Consider the following 19,367-nt stretch of genomic DNA (forward strand, 5'->3'; position numbering starts at 1 on the left):
TATTCTACAATATTCTCTACATTTCCAGAGGATACTCTGCTTACCAAAGTGATAAAGATTGACCTATTGAGAGAGTCTCACGTCTCCCGAACCAGGGCCCTGACTTTGGTACCATTGAGAAGATCTAAGGTGTTTGTCTTCTGTGGGGTAACAGTAGGGGATGCTGTAAACTTGGCATTCCTAAAACTGATGGGAATGACAGGAGCTCGAAACAATAGAGGGCAGGTAGTAGTTCTTAATTGTTAAAAGCAAAGTGGGTGCAATATAATGAGCTGCAAGTTCAAAGTATTAGCAAGAGTAGCCTGACCCTCAGAGAGCTGTGAAGAGAATTAATAGAATAGGCCCCCCACCTAGGTTCAATGTACATGGGCAGACAGCAAGGGTGTCTCTTTAATTTAATTTAATTTAATTTAATCTCTTTAATCTCTTTAATTAAAACAGATCAAGGACAGACGGTCAGGAGACTCAGATCTTCTATAGGGTACATTCATAGTACTTACCTTTTAAGATTGATGAACATGAAGTAAAGATGCTTGGAAGAATGCTTGGCATATAATAAGAGTTTGATAAATGTTACTTATTATTATAATGCTATTTCTATTCTGAAGTCTACGTTTTTTCATGTACTATATTCCATGCTGCTATATGTTTTCATTATTTTCTTAATTTCTGTGTTAAAATAAGTAGGCAACAAATGTACTGTGGTTATGCAAGATGTTAACAATAAAAGAAGCTAGGTGAAGCATACACAGGAACTCTCTATACTATCTTTGCAACTTTTCTGTAAACCTAAATTTATTTCAAAATGAAAAGTAAAAAAAAACAAAATTAAATTAAAATGTAGGCAACCAGTACTGCTTTTCTCATTTAAAAAGCTTATTCAATAAAGCATTTGAGAGAGTAGAAATACACATACTTACAGGAGAACCCTGTGGCCCAAGCCTCCCTCTCTCTCCTGGCATTCCCCTTGGTCCCTGTAGATGAGAGAGAAAAACCATCTACTGAAGCATCTTATTTGAACTCTAGGGTAGTTTGATTACACCACTGAATCCAACTGAGACTCCGTATAATTGTCTACCAAGCAATAGTATTTTGGGGGGCAATTTTGGGTTTGAAAAACTCTCTACCTGTAGAGATACATACCCTATACCACTCACCTAAATAGATCCCACCTAACCTAACTTTAATGGGCTGAATATGCAATAATCCTGAATTGGATCAGTGAATACAGAAAAAGAATAAGGGCAACCAACAGTTAAGAAAAATAATGAAATGGAGGAAGCCTTTTCTATTTGAAGGGTACAATTGTTACAGTGTGCTTGCCTGCCGTCAGCTTGTAATCAAGATTATTTCACCAGCTAACATATGTTCTCCATGTCTCTTATTTTTTTTTTCATTTAAACATTCTCTGAACATAATCTAAAAAGCAAAGCAATAACAAAGAATTAAATTGATACCTACCATAGGTCCCATGGCACCCATTGGACCAGTAGGGCCAGCTTCACCCTAAAGTAAAAATGAGATCACATTACAACATGAGAACCTAAAATTGATATTCACATCATTTTGTTCCATGTGTGTATCATTCTAAAGGCATATTTTCAAAGTGGGCATTTGAAAGGCATATTTCAATGAAAGACCTCAAAATTCTATTGTATTATCTTTTCTCAAAATGCAATAGAAATTTAGTTTCTATAGAAGTAAGTCTAAAATAAAATTGGGGATTTAAACAAGATTGATAGAACTATCACTCCTAGCCACATTGTTTATGTCTGATAATACTTTAGGTCAAGAAAAACTTTACAAAGCTAAAAGTGACTGTAATATTCCTTTAAGATCTGTTATAGGAAGCTTAGAAATAACAATTTTAAAGCCAAATGCTTTTCCACTTATGTATTTCATGATATTTCTCACTACAAAGTCCTCTGCACTTCCTTGATATTTTCTCTCCCTCTAGAAGCATAAATACATTTTAAGAAGAAACAATGGCCAAAAGGCTTGGAATTAAAAGAGTACTGAGTAATGGGGCTAATGAACCATCTAAACCTCTCAGACATTTTTGTGTGTGTGTGAGGAAGATCCCTGAGCTAACATCTGCCAATCCTCCTCTTTTTTTTTTGCTGAGGAAGACTGGCCCTGGGCTAACATCCGTGCCCACAGCATGGCTTGACAAGTGGTGCGACGGTGCGTGCCTGGGATCCGAACCGGCGAACCCCGGGCCGCCGGAGCGGACCGCACGTGCTTAATCGCTTGCGCCACCGGGCCGGCCCCATCTCTCAGACATTTTTAAAGAAAAAAGAGTGAATGTGTTTTAGAGGGTGGATGTGTAGTGCCATCTTCACGTACAGACAGCGCCCATCCTGCATTGGCAGAAACCCAGTGGCTATTCTTGGCAGCAAAGGTAGGTCATGTCACGTATTCTGGTAAATCTATTGCCACTCATCTATGAAAAATTACATTTATCTACTTTATTTTTTTCTATACTCCTCTTTCCTCCAGAATTAAGATAGTTCTGGAAAAGTTTTAGGCACATGAAACAGAACTGAAATGCCATAGCAAGGTTATATGGAGGCATCATACAGTCACCTTGGAACCAGTTCCTCCAACTTCACCTTTAGGGCCTTCCAGACCTTTGTGTCCCTGAGAAGAAAAACATCAATTTGTATTTTAATGTTTTTTTGATTCTCAGATGTGTAAAAGAAGAACCAAAAGTAAGCTGACAGAAAGTGCCTTATGAAAACAGATCTAAAATTTAAAGTTGTTATTCAAAATGTTTTCAAATTCTCAACATTTTTTGAAAGTCTATTCAAAGAAAATTAAAGGAGTTTCCCCCTGTAAGTAACATTTTCAATTTGCCGTGTTCTCACCTTTCAAATTTTTGTGACTTCATAGAAATTTAATTTATAGCTACAAATAAAGAGCTTACAGTGGCTGTAGAGAAAACAAACACTTATAGAGTTTATATAATTATAAAATATGGGTTATATCCAAGCGTGATGTTCAAAATATTTAATAACTAGTACAGTAGCAAGCATTCTAAACAGAAGCTCAACCACTCAAAACAGAGGCCAACCAGTGGGTACTGAGTGAATATCAGCCATACTTAATTTCCATATCTGCATATAACATACAATAGTTACATACTAACTATCTTGAGTCATAAAGAGAGAAGCATTCTATGGCCTTCCAAGCCTGGGTGGATGGGCCCCTCCTGTGATCTAGTGCACTCTCTGGTATCATTTCACTTAGTCCACTATTCAATAGTTGCCTATTTTCTTAACTGTATCCCTTATTAGCCTGAAGCTGAAAGCCATAGACATTTCTTGTTTATCACTGTGTCCTCTTTTGTAGCACAATATCTAGTTCATAGTAAGAACTCAAAATGTATTTGTTTAAAGAATCAAATAAAATTTAAAGGAAATGTAAAAAAGCATTGTGATTCTTGTAACCACAGATGACTACTGCAACCACAGCCAGTTAAAGATAATTGATAAATAGAATTGTAAAGATTTTGAAGATAATGCTCTCCAGACCCTACTCAGTAAGCCATAGTATCTGAGAGGATTACAAAGGATTGAACTTACTCGGTGTCCCTTCAGGCCTGGAAGACCAGGAGCCCCAGGAAATCCTCGAGCTCCCTGTGGGGGAAAAAAAAAAAAAACAAACAGATAAGGCGTTTCAGAGTCATTAATAAAAATAGGAAACTGTTTAATATCCCTTTTTCCCTAAAAATATCTGATGCATAGTTTTTCTCCAACAAACCAAAGAAGAGAAAAAGGAGCAGTATACTTTTATCCATCAAAATACATCTAGGTAATAAAAAATTAGCAAGGGAAATACACTGTTAGGAATGGAAACATAACTTACACAGAGACATGGATTAATGCCAGGTAATGATTTGATGATATTTTCAAATTCTCAAATGATATAACTGTGTATTATAATTAGTAGCAAAAAAAAAAAAACACACACAACCAAAAAACAAGAAAATACACCTGAATCAATATGTTCAGTGTCTGAACCAACTAAGCCAAGGTATAGGAAAAACATCAGGAGAGGAACTTGAGGAAAACTACGCTTTCCCTCCTTTATATTGTGCTTTATTTGTGGTAGAAGAATAAGTGCATTTGCAGCAAGCCAAGGTGTTTTATTTTCTCTGAACTTCTAAATATTGGCAGCAGAATATGATTAGAAAGACTATATTAAAATGTGATCACAAATTTTTGTAATTAAAATGTTCAGGAGAAGCTTGTGGATCTGTGATTGTTTAACAAACTAACTGAAGAAATGAAATATCCAGCAGAAAGGAAAGTCAAGAAATAGGAAAAGAAAGGGGTGGTTCCTTGACTCAATAATTTCTGTTAAACTTATGTATCTTTCACCTAAGTATATTGAATTAAAAAAATAGAAATCAAACACAAAATCAAATCCAAATGGTATGACTATTTTGAAACGATACTTGAAACTTTTTCCTCATACTCTCTTAAAATAGATAAGGACCCAGCGACTTAATTATTCACGTATTCTCATTGCCCACATTGATTAGGTCTTGAATTGAATTCCATTACAACTGCCACCAGTAGACGGAGCACCTTGAGAGCAGAGATTGATGCAATCAATTATTATCAATCTGCATATCTCTGGCACTTAGCCTTATGCCTAATTAGTGGGCATCCAATGAATAATCATTAAATAAACAACTGAATAAAGAAATGGTTTAATACTCAGAGCGCTTTTCCTACTCCTTTCTTAAGGAACTTCTCTTGTGCTAGCACAATCTTACATAGATGGCAAAATCCTTCTGTTCTGCATTATCATAGCCTTCATTTACTGTTAATTAAATGAATGAGTAAGTCAATAAATGAAATCCATATGATAAAAGCAAAGCAATAATTCCTCTGTGACCTCTTGCAGAGAAAATGTTTCTGGAGTGTTTTCGGGGTGTTATCACAGTAAAGGCACATCAAACCATTTCTCTGAACAAATAAAGTTCCACTAATTCTGTTTACATAGCCCTGCTTAGGAATCCTTTCACTTCAAGAACTCCCTTTAAGTTTTTCCACTGGAATGTTCCCCTTGACTGAGATTCGTCTTCCCTCCATCCTGAGCAGGAAACTCAGTACACAGCCATCTAAGCCTATAGGAGAATTACTGAGCTATGTTACTTCAAATTATTAGTTAACTTTTGAGTTTTTGTGGTCTGCAAGGGAATTCTCATGCGATTACATATCTCTAGTATAACAAGAAAATGAACCAGATGTACTAGTGCTCGTAAAATGTACTCATTCTGCTGACCCAAGACTGTCATCACACCCCAATCACACATCATTGCACTGTGCTTGCAGAGTGCATCTGTGACATGCTGGCAGGACACGCTTCCTCCCCATGGAGGCCGTGCTGTGAATATGTGCAAGAGTGCAGCAGGACGGGAGGTTCAAGCCTGGATTGGTTGACATGGACATCTGTGCTAATGACTAAACCGCATGCCTTTGTCTGCACTGACTTTCCAGGCTGATGGGGGAGGACAGGAAAGAGACAGAGCAGGGAGCGGGGGGCCGGTTTTATATTTGAAACTCAATAATCCTTAGAACCCTGTAAATTCCCTTAAAAGATCAGCATTCATTTGTTTAAAAAAAATCTTAGCATTGAACCTCATCAATTTTCAGAAAGTAAGTGGAGAGTAATTCAGTACCGTTGGATGTATTGAGTGGTAGAAACATAGGGAAATTATGGGAAATACAGTAAGGAGGAGGCCGAATCAGTTTAGGGGATGCTGGACAAGGAGAAACTTTAAGAGCAGGAATATTAGAGGATTTTTGCTTGCTTATCATTCTCTGTTTTTCTCCATTGCCTGTGTAGCACATTCAAAGGGAAGGCCTATCAAAGTAACGTGAGTGAGGACAGCAAGGTGGCTTCAGAGTGTGGCCAAGTGGCCCAGGTCCTGAATTCTGGTGGAGTGGGTTGCCAGGGACCTGTCTTTGTAGTGAGCTAAAGAGGAAGAAAACAGCTGTGTTAGAAGCACTGGCGATTAGTGCATCTTGTCATAACATTTTAGGCCCCGGAACATCAAATGAGAATTCCAACCAACATTAGGGTTTGGGGAGCAGCCCAAGAAGCATCTTGTCCACAATTTATCGTCCCTAGCATATGAAAAACACGTCAATAAACTCTCTTTCAAGTTGTTGCATTTAACATGTAAATAATAAAAAATAAAAAATATTAAAAAGATAAAAAAAGATAAATGAGATTGAGATGTTTTAAATGTAAATAGGTCAGGCTGGTAACTTATCTGAAAATTGGATACTCAATTTAGAGAGAATCCATGTTAGGTTATAATTCTCTGGCTCTAGAAAGGTCATTCATATAGTGCCAGTGAAAGAAGAGAGTTGGAATTAACTATCACTCTGGCAAAATGTCCTGTTTCACAATGACAAAAGGAAACATATCTTGGTGATAGTGCCTAATGCACATGCAGACATGAACTACGAGTAAATTTCAATGTTGTTTATGTTTTGATGTTTCTCTTTAGGTGGTTGTATTGATAAGTATAAACTTACCGGAGATCCTGCAAACCCCACTTCACCAGGATTTCCATTTCTACCAGGTTCACCCTTTATGGAAAAAAAAAACAAGATGAGGGGAAGCAAAGAGGGATTAAAATGTTCTCTTCTGACACTAGATGACAAATCAATTGTAGATAAAAAATCTTCTTTAGAAAGCTTATCCCAATGCTCTAACAGTGTGAAAATGTGGAGCTCTACTCCTGATGTCAATCCATTCTAGCAAGTCAGTTTGTGGAGGTTTCATTAATTTATCCAGAAGAAGAAATGAATATAAAGTATACTGGTCTGACCTAGCTCACCATTTCATAAACATCAAAATTTACACACACAAATGCTATGACATTCTACATCAACATGTGGCACTGAATTAAAAGAGCGTTTCTTAAAATACTACTTACCATTTCTTTTCTTGTGATTAAAAAAATTAAGAATTATCAGAGATATTCTCTTTATGGCCAAATTCAATGTAACGTGTTTAAATAAACCTCATGACACACAAAGAGAAAAATATATACTTGGTTTAGTATCACACAGAAATTGATGGTCTACCCATGATCTCATCCTCGACTTTGGTACAACTAAGAAAAGAATCCAGAAAAGCACATCTGTTGTTGCACGCTGTGCTTTGATCACATGTTCTTAATGTTAAAATCTGAAGTTGAATTTTAACTATAATTAAAGCCCAATTGAAGAAATGACTTTTTCAGCCTAGGAGAGCAATATTGACACTATCCTACTAATACATTTAAAAAATCCAATTGATGAAGACCTCATAATGATGTTTTGCCATCAGAGTAAGGTGTCTTTCCTTAAGATTACTTCAGAGATTCCACCAGCAAAGGTTGTAGCTATTGTGACAAAAATTCTAGCATCTCATGGAGAAATCACAATGGAAAACCTGAGGATTGCAGGGAAAGAGACAGTACCTAATAATATAACACCATCAAATTAAGAGCACTTTTACATTTTGTTAAATTCCATTCTGAGTTCTCTAGTTTTGATTGACTTTAATGGAAGGTAAAAGTGGGGGAAATGAACTGGGAACTAATGAACAATATTTATGTTAACACGGTAGCCCCTTCTTAGACTCTTTTAAAATTTCAAAGCAAAATGAAGAAAGGCAGCTTACATCTTCACCAGGTTTTCCAGGAGGGCCCTCTGGTCCACGTGCACCAATTGGACCCTAATCACAAAACAAAACAAAACAAAAGGAAAAAAGAATATTTACCTATATTTACCTACACCTACCAAGGATACAATCCAAAATATCGTGGAGACAAATGAAAAATATCAGAGAAAATAGTTTTGTTAATATTCTGAATTTTATGTTGTATCCCTTCAATTATGTGCTCAGCAGGAAAAATGTTTAATTTCACAAATGCAAATATCTCAGCACTGTCTGCTGACCATGTTCAAAGCCTCTGAATTTAAATACTCTGCCACAAGAAACATATAGCTTAAGCACCGTCCACAACACAGGGCTCCTGAACTGGACTGTAATTTCTTGCTACATTAGGAAAGACCTGGTTAAATAAATAACTCATGACATCATTACAATGGTGGACCCATATTTAACTGGGTCTACATGCTACTTGACATTTACCATTGGTCCAGGTTCACCAGGTTCACCAGGAGGTCCTGTAGGGCCAATGCCACCCTAAAATTGAGAACAAATTATACATATACAAATTATATATACAAACCAAAGGGAAAAAGAATACTAAATCCTATATTGTCTGCAGTATAGCACCATTGTTCAAACTGCTGGTTCCACCACTCTCCAGCTGTGTGACTTTGGGTGAGTTACTTAATCTCTCTATATCTCAGTTTCCTAATCTGTGAAATGAGGATAATATGGCACCTACTTCATTAGGCTGTTACAGCTCTTCAGATAACTAACGCATGCTAAGAATCTAGAATGGTGTTGGCACAGAGTGAGTGTTCAATCAATGGTAGTTATCATCATGATCACCATCATCATCTACTTCTTCATCATCATCAACAATACATTTTCTAGTCACCAATGGCAGTAATATAAAACGGCTTAAAGTAAAACTCCACACACCTGATAATGACAATATGGTATCTTTGAACGAGCTAAGCATTCTTTTCTTTCTTTCGAAAAATTATTTCCTACTGCCTGTCAAATCGTTACAAAAATTAAAATAACTCTACATCACTATTTTATTGGTATTTGATAGGCTATAGAAAAAAAGTATAGCATTATGTTCTTTTGAAAGATTCCACGGAGTGATCACCTGGACTGTTATTTCTAATAATACCACGTGGTGATGGCCTTCTATGATCTGATTTCACAGCCTCAGAGTTGGCACATAACCAATTATGAGAATTCTCATCACGACGTGAGATAATTATCTATTTCAGAAGCAAAGGCACATAAAAATTCTTTGTATTGTAGGTCAGTCACATAAAGAAACCAGATGATAAAACTTTAGCTGCATTAAGAAACTCTGAAAAACATACTGCATATATTTCTGAGTAAAAATTAATTGAATACAGCCCATTCAAAGTGAGCATCGCAATATGCAATTTAAAGGCCAGACAAAGCATCATGTCACAGAGACCTTATTTATATGTTTTTCTCATTTTTGCTACAGTGTGTAATTTAATTATAAAAGACTTACTTGTTGCCCTTGTAAACCTTGAGGTCCCCTTGGGCCAACAGGACCCTTGAAAACAAATGAAAAGAGAAGTTGCGTAGTGTTCATGACAATTAAGTCAAGCATTTCAAAAACATGGAATCAGCTTCAGAATCTGGAGAAGTGAAGCTTTGACAGTGGAAGACGATGACATTCTCCATGTGTGCTCATCTGGAATGCAGCTAAACGCAAGAAGATTAAGGCTTGGACAACATTTGGGATGCGTTTATACACCACCTCAGTGTCATAAAGAGAAATAAAGAAGATGCCTGTACACACTCACTGTCTCTGGGACGAGAACACTTGCATGCTTAAGAGGTGGTTCTGTGAAACCAGAACACCCGACAAAGGGAAAATCTTGGCAGGCACAACAGTTATCAAACTATCTGTTTAATTCTTCGGCTTCACAGCAAATAACTCATAAATTAAATGAGCAGATTGAATTAAAGGCTTGTGAAACCATCAACAAAAATGACTAGATTATTTTAAATTAACTTTAAAATCATCTGGGGCACTGAGTTTTCTGGGTTATGCCTTTCTTTCATAACATACATTTCAAATATCCACACAGGCTTTCCCCATTTAAACATGAAATGATTACACTGAGGCATAACAAAGGGAAGAAATGGAACAGGCAATTCAAAAAACTTTGCTAATATATGTCTACACAATTTTTTAAACGTCACACTTTAAAAAGTGAAATCAATTAAATCAAAATCAAGTTTGTTCTTACTGCAAAAACTTAAATTTTGTTTTGAATTGATCATGTTTTTAGCTAGTAAGAAATTAGAAGCTTCATTAAAATACATATATATATGTAAGTGGAGCTTCAAATGGATGAAAACTCATATATTTCAAAAAATTATCCCAAGATAATCGTTGAATCAGACTGTACTGCTAGTGACTTAAAAACACACAAACAAACAGTGTTTAAGTTACTCATAATGTTGGCCTTAAGGATGGGTAGAGGAGTGGTTGTCTTTGTGGTCTGACTTTACACTTCTTATTGCCTGAAATTCCTTTAATCTGGGTTGCTTTTGAATTATGTTATGAGCAAAAAAGCATCAGAGAGTTGGTTTGAAAAGTGTTAATTCATTCTGTGAGACTGCATTGCTCCAAATACTCAGGTTAAATTGCTTTCCCAGAGAAAAATGGGAATCTTTCTGGCTGTTGAAGAAATTCAGAAGAGGATGGGACGGTCAGTAGGCCCAGCAAGGAAACTTTAGAGTTGTTGTCATAGGCAGCCAGAGCATATTAAGATAAGTAGGAAATGATGAAAATAAAAATTGACAAAACTTCTTAGTTCAAAACTTTGCCAAGTCACTACTTCTAACAACACCATAAAACAGGTTTTTTTAAATATTAAAAAGTACAATTTTGTTGTGGTAGAGGTGGTTATATGTTTTAAAATGTTTTATTTGGTTTAAATATTAAGTGAAATATACAGACAGCCCCTTATTAATGTCAACAAATACTCTGCACAGTGATGAATGGACTGTTACTGGATTTTTAACTGGTACATAGCAGGGTTTGATAAATAAATTGAATGAATAAATGGATGGATATGTTTAAGAAAATATATATTACTTTTTACCTAGCTATTTCAAACCTCTCTTTTTATAATGGTTTTTTCACAAGTACTTTGATTATCAGTAAATGTGCACTTACCACTGATCCAGGCATCAGTCCGACTTGACTCCCGAGTCCGGATTTTTCATCCAGCCCAGCCATCTGAGCTGAAAACGGCTGTAAAGGCAATGTGTTGACATTATTTCCACAGTAAAAGATATACATCAACATACTTCTTAAATTGAGAAATGTACATTCTCGGGGATTCTTACAGAATGGCTCTTCTGAGAATCATTTTAAACTTTTGACTTTAGAGCAAGGAAAAAGATTCAAGTTGTTTTTCATTGTAAGTGTTTCTGATTGAACCATCTTCCTCAGAGTATTTTATAACTATGTTGCTTCAGGATAACTACTGCAAAGGGCCAAATGTCTGGTACTTGACAAAAGCATGGATCATTCTGATAAGTACTTAGGCAGTCTAACTGATTTCAGGTTTAAATCTCTTTATCGGATTTCCTGGCACAGTTAGAGCATACCAGACATCAGAACAAAGCCTAAAGGACGCCTTTAAAGCAGGTGTCCTAAAGATTCCAGATTCCATTCCAGACTATTTTACTTAGATGGTATTCCACTGTCTTTGTTCATGGCCAGTACACTTTAAACTGCATTTATGTAAGTTGACAAAAATTTTATAATCCTTTTAATGAATCCCTGAATGTTCCAAGAATTGGCAACAGTTTTGCCTATTCTCTTTCACATCTAAAAAACGCTGGTAACCCAATTGACCAAAATTGTCCATATATATTCCAGGAGTTGTATTAATTTCCAGATTTCAGTGGAAAAAGAATGTGTATATTGTTTAAAAAATAAATTGACAATTTCTTCTACAATCATTTGAGAAACAAATGTATGAACTGTTGTAAAACAAAAGTCGCATTTCAGGGCTCCATATGTTCTCTTGTTATGCCATGCAATCTACTCATAAATCCCTTACGTCTGCCACTAAGAGTTCAAACAGGCAGGTATAGAAAGACATTTTATTTTATTTTACTTCTGGTAGGAAACTAAAATTCAGTAAATAATCAGATAGCATCTTTAGTGTCAACTCGTTGGTCCTTTCACATACATCATCATGGATGTGTCATCCTCCCTCAATGTGGAGGACAAGGCACAGATGTCGTCAGCATTCTGAGCCTAGAGAACAGCAGAAGCATAGAGACACACCTCTCTTTTCAATTCATAGTGGGGACAATGTTAGTGGTCTTATAGAATCAACAGAAAGAACAAAGTTGACGGTCCAGAACTGACATTGAGAAATACAAATAATTTGTAGCAACACTTTAAAAAAATGCTGCTTAGAATTTCCCAACAATTCCCTGTGGATGTGTTAGTTTTATCCTGTTCATAGCAGCACTGCATTAACTCAGCTGCTCTTACAGCCAAGGGTCAGCATCTGGACTAATACAATTTAAAACCAGAGCAACAAATCAAAAACTAAATATTATCTAAATATGACATTGAACAACACACACAACTCACCCTGCTCATGCCATCGGGTCCTGGGTGAGAGGGGTGCCCAGGAGGCCCTGGGGCACCAGGTTGACCAGGAACACCGGGCTCTCCATCGATTCCCTGAGGACCACGAGGACCCTGGAAAAACAAGCCACTGGAAATCAGAACTTATTGCCAAATATGTACTTAGTAGAAAGCTAAAAGCACAGACTTCTTGATGGAAATGAAGTGTTCATTATTTTAAAACTGAATAGCCATACTGGATGATTCCAACTATGACATTCTGGAAAAGGCAGAACTATGGAGACAGTAAAAAGATCAGTGGTTCCCAGGGGTTGAAGACGGTGTGGGGGGATTGAATAAGCAGAGCACAGAGTTTTAGGGCCGTGAAAATACTCTGTACGATACAATATTGGTGGATACACGTCAGTACACACTTGTCCAAACCCGTAGAATGTACAACACCAAAAGCGAACCCGAATGTAAACTATAGACTCTGATGGGGGATGTTGATAATGGTGATGGCTGTGCATGTATGAAGGCAGAGGGCATATGGGAACTCTCTGTACCTTCTTCTCAATTTTGATGTGAACTCAAAACTTCTCCAAAATAAATCAAGTCTTAAAAAAATATAGCAATCCAGCCACTACAGTAGTTTCATCAGCTATGCCCACATTGCTGATTTTAGCACTGGTCACACGTCTTCCATCAGGACATGATATGTTCTCAGTAAGAATTTTACTCTTGATCTGTTAAGTCCCTAGTAATCAGCCTTCTTGGAATAATTATAAAATTATATTCAGTTCATCGGTATTCTAGAATAAGCTTTCTTATTTGGTTGAGTTTTGCTATTAGAGGGTATTTAATCAACAATTTCTAAATTCACTTGTCTGTCTTCGATTACAGTTGACTATGTATGTCCTGTTTAAACTCCCCCCGGAGGGGGAAAAAATGTGAAGGACACTTGATTGGAGTTTGCGGTTTTTTTCATCTTTCTAATTTTTTAATGCCACGCATACTTCGTGGCACATAGTAGACACTCAGTATATGCTTATTGCATTTTCACATTTCAATCTCTTTACTCTAGTACTTGAAGTCTGGCACACTTTATTTTCCTTACCACCCCTGAAGGTAGACCAGACCAATGAGAAACAGAGGGAAAGGCACAGTGACCCAGCCAAGTCTAGTTCTCAGAGAAGTGAGCAATGATTTCCAGCTGCCAAATTCCACCCTCCTCCTAACCCACATTCTGAAGGCAGCTTGGGGAACAGCCACGTCCTCAGTTCTGGAAACGCTCCGTCCCCTAACCTCATCATTCCCACAACTCTTGTTAAGTATTTTCTGGCTTTTTAACCCTTAAAAGTCTTGACAGACTTTAAAAAGAAAGAAAAGACTAAAGAACTCAAAAGTTAATATGATGTTTATTATTAGAAGCAGGGATCAAAAAAAATATGGAAGCGAATTGAAGCTTAATAGTAAACTTTAGTTTATAGTAAACTGAATGCCTAAACATGAGAATACCTACTGGCCTACCATAAGCCATTGAAATACGAGCTGATACAGCAGAAGGAGTAAATATAAGACAAGCTGAGGTAGGAGAGGGGGCATTTTGCATAGGATGGTTTTGGGAAAGGTGGCATAATAGCTATTCAGAAATTTAATTAATATGTTTTAATATATTCAAACATTCATATAGATGTGTTTACTTCCTGGAAGAGTAGAATAAATAAGCAAATGTACCTACTCAAATAGAAGTTAGATAACTTAGCCTGAAAAACTCACATGTTGAAACATAATTTCTCAGAAAATTATTCTCATCCTTTAAAAATCAAAGCCTTTCTGACTCCTAAACCACTGACAATTCACTGAACTCTTTTCCTTATACATAATGGAGGCTGATTTTAATTGCTCTCTAGGATCCCTGGATCATGTAAATGTGAGCAACAGGAACTGGAAATGTGTAACGTCCGTGGTGACACAGACAAAGCAGTAGTCTGACCTACTCATAGAACCTTGTGTGGAAAACTTGTAATGTGGTTTTGAAATGTGAAATTGCTAATTGATAACCAGGCATTGTTATATACAAAAAACGAGCTAAAACATTATCTCTGCACCCAAAGAGATTTCTAAAGACAAAAATCAAAAACTACATTTAGTGTTAATGGGAGTAGAGAGAAGTTTGGGTAATATTAATCCTCAAAACATTGTGTGCTTTCTCCAGCTCTCTGCGATTAATAACCATTTCAAAGTCTGCTCTGAAGACAGTCCACTTTTTCATTGACTTCATGATGCAGTCTGTGTCTCCCTGGCATCTCCTCTAAATAGCTTACGTGATTTACTCTTATACAAATTGAGATTAAAATTAACAGAAGCTTGTGAAAATTATCCCAAATTGAATGAACATAGTAACGCAGATTATACATGAAAATAACAAAAAAAAATTATAATACATGAGCATTTTTACTGATAACTATTGAAAACAAAAATTATAATCTGGGAATCCATTAAAATATATATTTTCATATTTCCAAGTGAGCTGAATCACAAAAATTTTATATTAAGGTAAATGATCTATTTATAATCATTCCCTCCCAGCCCCCAGGGTACTCTAGTATCTCAGGAAGCAGTCTACAATAAAAAGTACTTGTAGATCGCCACTAGGTGGCGACCTTTAAACGTCCACAAGCAGAATGGTGTAACGACCCAGAACGGTCAAGAACCAAGAACTTTTTATTCACTGCTGCTTAATAGCATCACACACACACAAATTACGAAATGTTGGAGTAGGGGAGAACTGGTATATTTCCCATTTCACATGTGAGGAGACAGACCTATAGAGTTTAAGTGTCATGCGCAATTAGAACTCAGCACACCATTGGCTGACCATCTCCTGACAGGTTGCTAGTTTGTCACTATGAAGTTACCAGGACAGCACACTTAAAACTAAGGACATGTGATGAGAGATAGTCATGATGATTATTGGCTAGTAATGAAAGCTTTTTGAGAGTATATCAGTATTCTCAATCCTGAGCAATTTTGCCCCCCAGGGGATCTTTGGCAACATCAAGAGACATTTTTAGTTGTCACAATTGTATGAGGGAGGGGGGTAGGTGCTGCTACTGGCATCTAGTGGGTAGAAATCAGGAATGCTGCCAAACATCCTACAATGCGTAAGGAATTATCTGGCCCCAAATGTCAATAGTGCTGAGATTGAGAAACTGTGCTGTACCTTGTGAGCCTTCTGTAGTGTTTGATGGTAGTGGAAGTAAGGGGAAAAAAATGGTATTTAGGGTTACAGCACCACCCTATATTGTGTCAGCCATAGCTTTAATCCAGGGAGGCAGATCCTGCAAGTCTTGGGAACTGGGGCAAAACATTCTACCTACAGGTATTTTGTGACATCAAGCCAGTATCTTAAAATTGGCCACGGTGGGAGTATTTACACCAGGGAAACCAGCAAAAGCTACAGGCGCATTTTTTTTTTTAATGAGTCAGTTGTTTAACGAGTACCATCACACCACAGCTTGCTAGGATTAAGAGAGGAACAGATTTCCTGCTTGGGTATCTGCCAAGATTCTCTGGCTTAATTCCAAATAAATAACTACTCCTCATCCTTTTACACACACACACACACACACACACACACACACACACACACACTCATACCCAATTCGCATTAATTATTTCAGGCCTAACCAAATCAGGAAATGGAGCACATCACACACTAAGTCGAGAAAAGAAGAGAAGAGAAGTAGGAGGAGTGAGGAGGAGATTCACTGAATCCTAACAAGGAATTCTGAAGTCCAGCCACTGTTTCCACAGCAATTCCACCCAGACTCAGGACTCAGTGTTATCAACTCTTCTGGGCACAAGCACATTGATGCGCAGAGTTTTCTGCATGACCAACCACCCTCCACCCAACAGCAGTCATCTTCCACCTGTCTCTCTCCTTCTAGACCCTGAACAGACATCTGGAGAGCTACCAACAGTGTTTAAGCTCCAACATGGGTGAGACAGCTCGGCAGAACAGCAATGAAGAATGGGGCATAAGATCATCACAACTCAGCCTCGCTGCCCACCTGTGTGGCTATGCCCCACTTCCTTGGGGCACTATCATTTACCTTCCTGCTTCCAAGTACCATCCATAACTCCAGCTCCAGTCTGGAAAAAGTACAGGCATCACGCTATACTTGGGGAAATGTGTAGAAGCATAAAATAGTATCAAAGATGAAACCAGTGGCAAGAGGTCCTAGGGACAGCATCTAAAATATGTTTTTTCCTCATTTATATGTTCAAAGTTGTTTGTTGCTTCCTTGCTCATCTATTTCTCCCATTTAGGTATGATAAATACATATTTGGAAGGCTAAAAATTCATACGGTTAAATTTTAGCAGCTATCATTAGAAAATTAACCAGCACAAATTTTTCTGATTGAAACATGAGCTAATGATAGCAATACAGAAATTAATCCAGCTATTTAATATATGAAAGACATTAGTTTTTGAAGGTGAGATATAAAAAGGGAAAAGAATTGCTATCCTAGGACTTAGTCATAAGAGAAAACATTTGGCATATATTATATAATATCCTCATGTTTTACCTCAAGGGGATAGATTTGATTATTTAAATTTAAAGGTGCTCCCTTTGTTCTGATAATGGATTGTGTTGGTTTTTAAAATTACTCCTTTGACAGCTCTGCAGCAGCTGCTCAGTGAAAAAGACAGAGTGTTACTTGGGAAATAAATTCATTATACGACCACTTGAAAGAAAATTTTGTCATCTAGTAATTTCTTTTTCCTTTATCCAATTTGGTTATTCCTGTAGCAACAACAGATCACAGAACTTCGGTGTTTTATCTCAACAGTACGTTCTTGGCATTGTTTACTCATGAGTTACAACTTCTGAAAACAACAGGAGGTATTCATTATGTTTCCTTAGAGTCTACTTTATTTTACTTTGACCTCATAAAGGACAAAGAAATATCATTTGTGTTATCTAAAAAGATAACAGGTAATTATTAGCATGTGATAATTTCCTCTGAATCAGGAGAGGTACACAATCACTTGATGGCCTGAATTCTATGTCCCATTTAATAGAGGTGAGACAGGGACAGTGCCACTGGCTCTTTGCTGCGTCCAGGGACCACGGTGTGGATGGGCTTACACAGTACACTGTACAATTCACAAAAAGGGCACTCCACTGTCAACTTACAGGTTTTCCTTTTGGGCCTCTCTCTCCTCTTGGTCCTTGTGATCCTGGAGGTCCCTAAAACAGAAAATGATGGTTATGCCCGCAAAATGTGTATACTTCAGAGGCTTTTGTTTTAAAGGTTTGCTTGATACAAGAAAATTGGAAAACAGAAATGTCACCCCTCTTTATGAATTCACTTCAGTTAAGACTATAAAAAATAAAGCCATGTGCGTATAAAAGTTCTGTGTACATAGAAAGGCTGTTTATTTTAGCAGTGAAGCTTAAAGGCCTGTAAAGAATTAAGTGCTACATTATAGCGTCATGGAGCCCAATGAGCTGAATCTATTAGTTTGAACTGTAATTGCAAATTTACAAGGATCATTTTTGCTGTCTTGTCCCAGACAAGCCTTTGCCAACAAATTTATGGGCACAAAAGCTCAAACAGTTCGGATTCTGAGAACTGCATAGATGTGCAAACCCCAAATTATCAATTATCTGAGGGAATGTCTGAGTTCGTATTGGCACATGATACCCCAAACTATTCATCACAGTTCAAGTTGCCATGAAAGAAATGGAAAGAAAGGCCTCTTATTCGACTACCGCTTTATGTACCTTCAAGTGAATTTTTTTTAACTTGATTTAGAATGTTGCATCACCTCCATTGTATATTTAAAATCCACTTAGAATTTTCCAAATGGTAATTGTAGTTATTTCTCCCCTCAAATAACAAATAATTTTTATATTTCAAAAGTGGCATTATTGTACTAATATCTTAAATTTGCTTTTTTTTTCTGGAAAATGGCAGTTGCCAGGAGAATTTTATTTCTCTTCAAAAGAGAGTTTCAATTGAATTATGAAAATTCAATTGTGCATTTACTCAGTTCAACATACAGTATTGCTTAAAAGCAAAAGCTTCAGAAAAGACTGGATCAGGTCTGGTAAAGCATAATGGTATTTTACTTATGTTGATTTAATGTGTTTTAAAATTTACAGGAATTGTGTGTGTGTATGTTATTCATCTAGTTACCTATGAATGCTACTGCTAATCCAAACCTGAAATCAGTAGTCTTTTATGCTAAGCCACAAATATGCTATTCTGATGTGTACTGTCTCAAATTCTACTGCAATATATGATTTAATTTCATTAACAGATGAAATTAACCGTTTGTTTCATTAAACAGATAGAAGTAATCTGCCCTTAATCATTGTCAAACAACAGACAAGTATGCCTTAATTTCAATGAGTAAGGTTAATCTAAAATTAACAATGTAACAATAGATTGCTTTGCTTTTCACATAACCAATAGTAACACTAACACATGAGGAATAATAGGGGTCATCAATTTCAGAATGAAACGATCCCCTATTTGTCATTCATTGCTGCAAAGGAATGCCTAAACTTGAAGATGTTTCAAGACAAAATGCTTCAAGAAACCAAGCATCGTTGTTTTACTTTCCATTGTCTTTTCATGGATATAATAGCTGTAAAGATTTTCAGTATCTCAGAGAACTTAAGAGTACCATGAATATTGGAGGAAAGTACTTACTGCTGGTCCTGGGCGACCACGTATGCCTGTTACCTAAACGATAAACAAAATAATCTATGAAGTTTCTACAGAGTTTTAAGTCAAGAGTCAGAAAATTTAGAATCACAACAAAAGCCCCAGTGAATTTTTTTCAAACAGATAGACGCTGTCAATTGATGCCCATTTCTTCCTTGCCTTATGAGTTAAAACATTATCTAATTTAAACTCTAATATAGGGAGGCAGTACTGGTAGACTAAGAGACCAATGCTGGAGCCAAGATGCCTGGGTTCAGATCCGACTCCATTCCTTACCGGTTGTATGACCTTGGATTAATTACTTATCCTCTCT

At 36.8% G+C, this 19,367-nt stretch overlaps 1 protein-coding gene across 2 annotated transcripts in view; it reads right to left on the reverse strand.

Moving 5' to 3' along the window:
* The window catches only part of COL5A2 (collagen type V alpha 2 chain), a 177,690-nt gene that overhangs the window by 42,187 nt on the left and 116,136 nt on the right, over positions 1–19,367 (reverse strand). For both annotated transcript variants that reach the window (XM_058549402.1, XM_058549401.1), the window contains exons 5-16: positions 19,040–19,072; positions 17,515–17,568; positions 12,332–12,442; positions 10,892–10,969; positions 9,209–9,253; positions 8,167–8,220; positions 7,693–7,746; positions 6,558–6,611; positions 3,585–3,638; positions 2,587–2,640; positions 1,462–1,506; positions 921–974 (exon numbers count right to left, since the gene is read on the reverse strand). In XM_058549402.1, coding sequence (XP_058405385.1) covers positions 921–974; positions 1,462–1,506; positions 2,587–2,640; positions 3,585–3,638; positions 6,558–6,611; positions 7,693–7,746; positions 8,167–8,220; positions 9,209–9,253; positions 10,892–10,969; positions 12,332–12,442; positions 17,515–17,568; positions 19,040–19,072 — 690 coding nt within the window. The remainder of the gene's footprint in view (positions 1–920; positions 975–1,461; positions 1,507–2,586; positions 2,641–3,584; positions 3,639–6,557; positions 6,612–7,692; positions 7,747–8,166; positions 8,221–9,208; positions 9,254–10,891; positions 10,970–12,331; positions 12,443–17,514; positions 17,569–19,039; positions 19,073–19,367) is intronic.

This window comes from Diceros bicornis, chromosome 10, assembly GCF_020826845.1.
Source record: "Diceros bicornis minor isolate mBicDic1 chromosome 10, mDicBic1.mat.cur, whole genome shotgun sequence".
NCBI classification, from domain to species: Eukaryota; Metazoa; Chordata; class Mammalia; order Perissodactyla; family Rhinocerotidae; genus Diceros; species Diceros bicornis.